General features: G+C 45.1%; 1 protein-coding gene across 1 annotated transcript; it reads left to right on the top strand.

Annotated features, from left to right (window-relative positions):
- The first annotated feature begins 389 nt into the window (after positions 1–389).
- LOC116205177 lies at positions 390–902 on the top strand. Its single transcript, XM_031537686.1, has one exon. It carries the CDS (start codon positions 390–392, stop codon positions 900–902), a length of 513 nt encoding a protein of 170 aa, XP_031393546.1.
- The last annotated feature ends 8,019 nt before the right edge of the window (positions 903–8,921 follow it).

Genomic DNA, 8,921 nt, shown 5'->3' with positions numbered 1-8,921 from the left:
GGGTCTAGGCGATCATGGAACTGCCCCCTCCATCGACAGTGCGTGAAGTAAGGAACTTCCTAGGACGGCTGAATGACATTGTGTGTTTCATTGCAAATTTGACGGACAAGTGCCAACCGCTCTTCCGCCTACTTCGCAAAAATGCAGCGGTCGAATGGGATGATGAGTGTCAAAAAGCTTTTGATACAGTCAAGGCATATTTGGTTCAGTCGCCGGTGTTGGTCCCACCTTGACCGGATCATCCTCTCATTCTGTACCTGACAGTACGCCAACAATCCATCGGGTGCATGTTGGGACAAAAGGACGATTCCACACATGCAGAGCGAGCAATCTATTATTTAAGCAAGAAGTTCACTGAAGGGGAGTCCAACTACCCTGAAATAGAGAAAATGTGTTGTGCACTCGTGTGGGTCATGCAAAAGCTCCAGCAATACACTCTCTACCATACTATTCGCCTGCTGTCAACGATAGATCCCTTGAATTACCTGTTCGGCAATCCGTCCTCCATGAGGAACATAGCAAAATGGCGCTGTCAACTGACAGAGTACGACATCGAGTATGTGTCGAGCACATCGGTGAAGGGCCAAGCAATTGCAGATCATCTAACAGAGTTTCCGATTGATGACGATACACCGATCAACTCTGACTTTCCAGACGAAGAGGTCCTCCAAGTGAGTGATGAGGAGAAGAATCCAGGATGGAAGATGTACTTTGACGGCGCATTCAATTCCACCGGGTTTGGTATTGGTGCAGTGCTGATATCCCTTGAGAGGCGTCATTTCCCTGTTGCAGCAAAGATTGATTTCTCCTACACCAACAACGTAGCCGAATACGAAGCGTGTATCCTTGGCTTGCAAGCGGCAATCGACTTCAAATTCAAGGAGCTAGAAGTGTTTTGGTGACTCTATGCTCACAATCTTTCAGACGCTCAAGCAGTAGAAGACGAAAGATCCGAAGCTGGTGCCGTATCACGAGTACCTCAAAGAGTTGACAGAGAACTTCGAGGATATCTTATTTACATACACACCATGCTGAAGAATCAGTTTGCTAATGCACTCGCAACGCTCGCTTCCATGGTGAGCATTACGTAGAAGAATCTCATCGAGCCACTCAAGTTTGAGATTGCCAAGGGCCCTGCCCACCGCGACATGATCGAGGCTGTCGATGGCAAACCTTGGTATGCAGACATCAAGCATTTACTGCAAACTGGTCAATTCCCGGCATTCACCGATCGTCATGACCGGAGAACTCTCTGACGAATTGCAGCATACTTTTTCCTGAGTGGCAAGATTCGCTACCGCCGTTCATTCGACGCCACACTACTTCGGTGTGTCGACGGAAACGAGGCACAACGCCTCATGGAAGAAGTGCACGAAGCTGCGGACCTCACATGAACGGGCTCGTGCTAGCAAAGAAACTCATGCGATTGGGTTACTTTTGGTCTACCATGGAGACTGACTGCATCAAGCATGTCAGTTATTGTCACTTGTGCCAAGTCTACGTAAATCAGATCAGAGCACCACCCAACGAGCTACATCTAATGGTAGCTCCATGGCCCTTTTCAATGTGGGGCATGGACGTAATTGGTCCTATCAACCCTAAAGCATCCAATGGACATCTGTTCATACCGGTAACTATCGATTACTTCACTAAGTGGATCGAAGCTATCACCCTTGCATCAGTCACTGCAAAGACCATGGCATGCATCCTCAAATGTGACATCATTGCGTGGTACGGGGTCCCTGCGACTCGTCACAGACAACGCCAAGAACTTGAACAACAAACTCATCGACGAGCTCTATGCACCGTTCAAGATCCAACATCGCAATTCCTCTCTGTATCATCCACAAATGAATGGTGCGGTAGAGGCGGCGAATAAGAACATAAAGAAAATTATCGAAAAAATGACGGTGAATTACAAGGACTGGCACGAGATGCTTCCGTTCGCGCTCTTGGCGTATCGGACTTCTATCCGCTCGTCTACTGGGGCAACCCCGTACTCTTTGGTCTACGGCATGGAAGCAGTTCTTCCAGTTGAAGTGGAGATTCCCTCCATGAGGGTTCTTGCCGAGTTTAAGCTTAAGGAAGCATAATGGGTAAAACAGTGCTACGAACAGCTTAATCTCACTGATGAGAAGCGGCTCAGAGCACTTTGCCACGGTCAATGCTATCAGCAAAGAATGGCCAGAGCTTTTAACAAGAAAGTCCGTCTTCGCGAGTTCAGCCCTGGTGACCTCGTCTTACGGATAGTCTTGCACATTGCCCTAGATTCCAGGGGCAAATTCAGATACAAATATGAAGGACCTTTCATTGTCAAAGAGGTCTTCGATGGAGAAGCAATCATCCTTAACGACATGGATGGGAACGAAAATGCGTTCCCAGACAATGCTAATGCCCTCAAGAAGTACTATCCTTGACAGTTTTCCGTTATTCTGCTATTATCTGATGCATGCACGTGCAATTCCACCTGTCTGCAATTTTCTTTATCTTGTACATCCATCTTCTGTTCTTCCTATTCCTAGAATTTTCTTGAGAAAAAAAGAACGAATTTCCCACTAGGTTGAAAACCTCTTTGAGGCGACCTAGGCAAAAAAATTAGGGAATGAAGGGCACGGTTTAAAATCCCGCAAAGAGGAACCGTGGCAAAAGGAGAGCATGAAGCAAAATCCTCGCTAGGTTGAAAACCCACAAAGGGAGGTCTAGGCAAAAGTTAGAGGAACCGAGAGGTGCGATCAGACCCGATCAGGGCTGTCGTAGCTAAAGGTGAGCTCTAAATGAGAGAAATGTCAAATAAAAGACCCCGTTAGGTCATCACGCGTCTTGCGACCTAAGTAAAAGTTAGGGGACCTTTGGCAGCTCGACCATGAAAGAATAGCTACACTCAGTGTGAAGCGACAACGAGTAGTAGTTTTGCAGTCTTCGACGCAAGCAAAATCTCCTTGACTCTTCGGGCATTGGACACGTTTCGACATGCAGTTGAATCATTGTATCCTTGATCTGGAGGATCCCAAAAATCCCTCCCTTTACCTTTATGTAAATTCCATGAGTGATGCCCGTTCTGCAAAAAGCTTTTCCTTTTAAATCACAGTCTTGCGGGTCACGGCCACCCCTTTTAATGGTCATCAAGTTCAAATCCCTGAAGCATTATTACTTAGACTCTTTTGCACATCTTCATTATGACTATATGGTTGGACTGACGACTATTGTTAGCTCCCATAGTCCCATATGCAGGTCTCAGGATGTAAACCCCGATGGGTCTCTTCCGTTGACGAATGCATGTCTGCTTTATGCCAAGAACTACAACTTCAATCCAAGAAGCGTCCTCAAGATAGGACTCAATGCACTCAGTTGCATCACAAGCATATGACAAACAACGAAGCGTGTTGTCATAGCATTGTTTGCAACACAGGCGTGCTTATGGATGGATGAAGCACAATGATTCCTTCCACACCTCGCGCAACTCCCCAACATTTGCATTTACTTTCTGTATGCACCTTTCATTAAGCAAGCGCATTTCATTAAACATGCACCTTTTCATTAAGCACACACCTTTTCATAAAGCAAGCATTTTCATTAAGCACGCACCTTTTCATTAAGTAAGCACTTTTCATTAAACACGCACCTTTTCATTAAGCGAGCGCTTTTCATTAAGCATGCACCTTTTCATTAGGCAATCTCCTTTTCATTAAGCATGCACCTTCTCATTATGCAATGCATCATGCAGCTCATCGGGCAGGCGCCCGTGCATCTTGCAAAAAAAACCGCCGAGCAAGTGCTCGTGCACCCCGCAATCCACAGGGCAATGCTCCCGTGCATATTGCAAACCCGCCAAGCAAGCGCTCATGTATCCCACAACTCGCCAGGCAGGCGCCCGTGCCTCTTGCAACCACACTTTTCATTATGCAAACACTTTTCATTATGCAAACACTATTCATCATGCAAGCACTTTCATTATACAAGCACTTTCATTATGCATGCACTTTTCATTAAGCGTGCACCTGTCATTAAGCGTGCACCTGTCATTAAGCAAATGCACCTTCTTTAAGCAAGCGCACCTTTTTCATTAAGCAAACACACTTTTCTTTAAGCAATGCATTCTTTTCTCAAGCACCACACTTTTCGTTAGACTTTGCACACTACATTTTTGATTAAACAATGCATTTTCCATCAACTCAGCACTTTCCTTTACACATGCACTCTACTTGTTTGCTGCCAAGCTTATTCACATCTCATCTCGTTTCTTTTATCTTCATGTTAGGCACAATATCCCACATATCCAAAGCAATAGGGAGAAGACTGTCATCGAAAGTTCCATGTTGGTCATTGTTATCAAATTAGGGTGCTTCTGAAAGCCTTTGGCTGCATCCTCTACTCAAGCACGCAGTCAAAGAGGGGCAAGCTGTCAGCACCCCATTTTGGCTCATCAAGTCAAACAATGCGTATCAACAGTGATCCAGGTCACGACTTGAGTATTATCACGGAAAACGGCTCGACAGAGCAAGAAATCACTATTCATCCTCAAGTCAGCAGAATCAAGCAGATGACATATGCATACAATAAAAGGACTCCATTGGTCACCAAAAGGCAACAGAGTGACTAGAGAGCTCAACAACATCCAAAACCGGCATTTTCAGTATACCACGTGGACAATCTTATGTTCCAATAGTTCGCTCGACCATCGGAAGATAGCCAATATTAGACTCCAAAAATCTACATCAGTGCTAAACAGATGAAAAGTGTCTTCAAACGCATTTCGCAAATCATCTGCTCTATATAGAACAACTTTTTGTATACAGACAACTTTTCAGTGGAAGTCCAAAAATGCCGGTTTCTCAGAGAAAAGTTAATTCCAAATGTCAGATGTGGCCATGCCCCACAAGCATACAGAGCATGAGTAATGCTTTAGATTGTCTCTTGGAAGCCACATTGACACTTCAAATGACTTCCGAGCGACACAACAAGCATACCCTTCTTCGAAAATGCACAGCTGGAGACCGGTCTGACGGAATAATGGCAAACGAAATTGACCCTGTATTGCCCTGAAAACTCTAGCGGACAGACGCAATTGGGCAAAACAAACGGCAAAACCCTTTTCAATTTTTCAAATAACCTCCGAGGAGCATAAAAGGTCATTTTCAGTGGAAATCCATATCCGGAGGTCCTCTATGAGGAAACTTGACGCCGAATGCCTACCTTACACAGTGCTAGCCTTCCCAAGGCTCAATGTAGAATCTTCAGAATGAATCACACAACTCATCTAGACCTCTCGAGTAGTGCTTTAAAGGCCTCAGATGCACTTTTCAAATCCTTAGAGGTCCAATCTCGACAAACAGAGATTGCAGTGATCTTCGGAACGCCCAAGCAACTCAAAAAACAATCTGAGAAATCCAGTTTTGGCCTCCTAGGACATCTCCAGCTCCACATTTGCATCACCGGCTTAAGGGTTAATTGTTCACGTTGTCTGATAATTTATGTCAAAATGTCCAACTTGGAATGCAAATACAAGATATGCTCTCAAAAGTGGTTAACTTCGCTCTAGTCACCTGAAACGAGCAAAACCGGCTTTCGGGCCTCATACGAACTCGAGGCATTTTTCCATGAAAAATGCCAATCTTAGGCTCATTAAATCCATTTCTTGCGTATATTGACAATTCGACGTTTAATTTGAACCACGAGCTTCGAAGACGCGACCAATCAAGACCCGAGCTTTCTCCCGGTTTTTCCTCTTCGGTCGTGGGACCCACGTGCTGCCCAAGGGCAGCCGCCCCATGCCATTGCTGCCCTCCCTTCGCTCTCTTGCACACTTGCCTTCAAAATATCTTAAGTGTTATTCTTCAACACTCCAACTTAACTTCCATGCCATTAATGCTTTTAACTCTTCTTTATCAAGAATACTTGGCTCATATTCATCCCCATCCTCATTAGCAAAATCGACTTTTGCTAATCAAAGGGGTAATTGTGCTATGTTTTGCTTAATTGTCCATTAAGCTTGCCTATATATTGCTCTAAAGTGATTAAGCTAATCACTTTTGATTCTTGCATGCTCTCTCTAGCTTTCTCCCTCTAGGAATGCTCTCAATTCCTCCCTAGCTCCAGCAACAAAACTGCAGCCCAACCCAAGCAAAAACCAAGCCAAAACCCTTAGAGTTTAAGTCAGAATCCATGGCGGTTACTATTCCGACTTATATCCAAAATTTTCCAAACTTCATAGATCACATGTTTTGGACCCAAGGAGTTCATTTCTGAACTCAATTTTTCGGTTTGAATTCATTTGCTCATCATTTCAGGTCGATTTCACCGTTTCAGGTGAAGATCGTGCTCTCAGGTGAACAGTTCACCCGTCACCAGCTCCAGTGTTCGTCACCCCCGTGCGTCTGTTAATGCGCGCGCTCATCACCGTAGCCGCTCTAGCGTTCGTCGCGCGCGCGGTCCTGCGCCCGTCACTGCGTTCCCGCGCTGTGCCCGTGCTCCAGTGACGTTCCCTGCATGCACGTCCAGCCAGCTCGTTGACACTCCCGCGCGTCCGCTTGCCTCCGCTCGTGCTCGTCACCGCACCTGCCTGCTCCGTTGCCAGCCCGCGCTCCCTATCGTGCGTCTGAGCCCCCTGTCGTGCTTGTGCACGTCCAGCCGTGTGTCCCAGCTCCCCCGGACGTGCTGCTCGTGCATCCGAACGTCCATCCAAGGGTTCAACCGAGTCAGCCGACTCTCAAACCCTTCCCCGACTCTTTCCTCGTATCTCGAGGCTAGGTATAACATTCTTACTTAGAGGAGTTAGGGCTTTTTATATTTATTATGTGTTTATGGAGTATTATGGTGTTATAAGCATGGTTCACTTACAAGATTACATTTTTATGCACTTTTATGTCATATTATGCATGTTTATTCTCGATTAACGTGTCAACATGTCGGGAAACACTTGGATCGTCGTCGATAAGAACATTTCGACCCGAGAAAGGAATGATATTCTTAACCGCCCCAAAGGGAGGTGACCGAATGCTCTTTTGCCTTTTTCGGGCAAGGAATGATCTTCTTAACCCGATCCGAGTTCGATTTCCGAGTTTCCTCGTGTTTTCCCACGTGCATGAAGTTTGTATTGTTTTATCGATTCCTTAAATAACATGTTTGTGCGTGTTTGCATGGACTTATTTGGGTTCCATGAGGCTTCCTCTCCTCATTTTAAGTCCGTTCTCAGATTTCGTGTAATTTGTAATTTCAATAAAGTCGCAAATCTCGCATTAAAATGTCTTTTCCGAGCAATATCCATGGATTTGTGAATCGGTGACTCTTTCGGGCCTATTAGGACCCGAGGGTGTTTTTGGCCATGTTTGACCGAATCATCCTCGGTCTTTCTTGACCCGTTTTGGTCGCCGAATCACGAATCGTTTTCAATATTAATGCATTCGGCGATAATCCTTGAGCATTAATTTCACGAACTGTTTAATCGGGACGTTCACATGGTTAATTCATTCAATTTTAAACAACTTTCACGAATTAGACATTAATCGATAACTCGCGTCGACGAATTACAAAATGGTGTTAATGCTCTTTTCAAAATTCACATACTTTCAAATCCTAGACATGCAACACGATGTAACATGGACATCTAGGAGAAACTTGTGCATTTTGACTTGAGTTTTACCTAATTTAAGGTAATTCAGGTCGGAATATAGAAATTCCTTTTAGATTACTTCCGGATAGATCGACCAAATCTTTGGGTTTTATGGGGTTCCCATGTAACCTTGAGAAATCCAAGGAATTGGTCGGCACAGGTTACAGGCCGAGGTGGCCCGTGTTGCACTGTTTCCCTTTTCTGAAAATAAATTCTTAATTCAAGGGCAGAAACGTCATTCTGTGATTTGGCGACATCCAAGGGTTAGTTTGACAGAAACATGACGTTATCGGAATAGGAGTGGGCTACCTGTTCAGGTTCAGGTGTTAGTCGGATATTTTGTATCAAAACATAATTACTTGACTAATCATTTCACTCAGTCTAACCAAACGCTAGAACATGGTTAGGGGAACTCTAGGCTCCAAATCTAGAGTCAAAACACAAGTTTGGCAAATTCAATGTAATTTCAGTGTCAAAATACCGAATCACTGTAAAAGCAACCCACATACACGAGACTTGACTACAGACATCCGATATGTCAGGTTCTCAAATCAAAGCCGAATGCTATAATGTTAGTGTCAGCACCCATTTTGGCCCATCGGCTCCAATGGAGAATGCTCAACAGAAGCTCGAGTCACTATTCACAAACGGATCAATAGAGGCAAACACGCAGGCACGGGGACTTGAACTACAAAAGAGAGGCTGGGGCTACTAGGAAGATACAGAGGGCAATCAGAAAAGCAGACGAGCAGCGAACCCCAAAACGACAAATGCCAGCACTGTGGCACTATTCATCATCGGATCACTGGAGCATCAGAAGGTGTCCAATATGGGACTCTAAAAATCCATTTTGTACCAAAATTACCATTGACATCCCTAAGCGCATTTCAGAAGTCTTCTACTTAAGCCGGGGCACCCCCGAACATTCGCAGGCTTCTTCCTAACAGGGCTCCTAGGACGTCCGAACCACGAACCAATAAACGGCACCCGGAAACAAGTCTGCACATACCCAAGGGTCACCAAGACCAAGAAACAGGTTTCAGACTGCTTTTCATAACTCATCTTGATCTCCCGAGTGGATCCTGACCCGGAAAAAGAGGCCATTTTTGCATAGAAACATAGCCGGAGACCCTTTTAACAAATCATCGGTGCACGAAATCTGCATCGATCAACCCCAGGTACCTCAAGGGCTTGGGAAATAGACCCTGATCACATTGCATAATCCATTTAGGTTTCCCGAGTTCCATTCCTGCAGTAAAAGGGCCCATTTCAAAAGGAATCTCGCGCTCAGAGTTCATTCGGGGAAATGTTG

Source organism: Punica granatum, chromosome 1 (genome assembly GCF_007655135.1).
Source record: "Punica granatum isolate Tunisia-2019 chromosome 1, ASM765513v2, whole genome shotgun sequence".
Classification (NCBI taxonomy): Eukaryota; Viridiplantae; Streptophyta; class Magnoliopsida; order Myrtales; family Lythraceae; genus Punica; species Punica granatum.
This window is presented reverse-complemented; position numbering and strand designations above follow the sequence as displayed.

Bases quoted from the DNA above. Each gene is read 5' to 3' on its own strand.
- LOC116205177 (XM_031537686.1), top strand. From the start codon at position 390: ATGTGTTGTGCACTCGTGTGGGTCATGCAAAAGCTCCAGCAATACACT.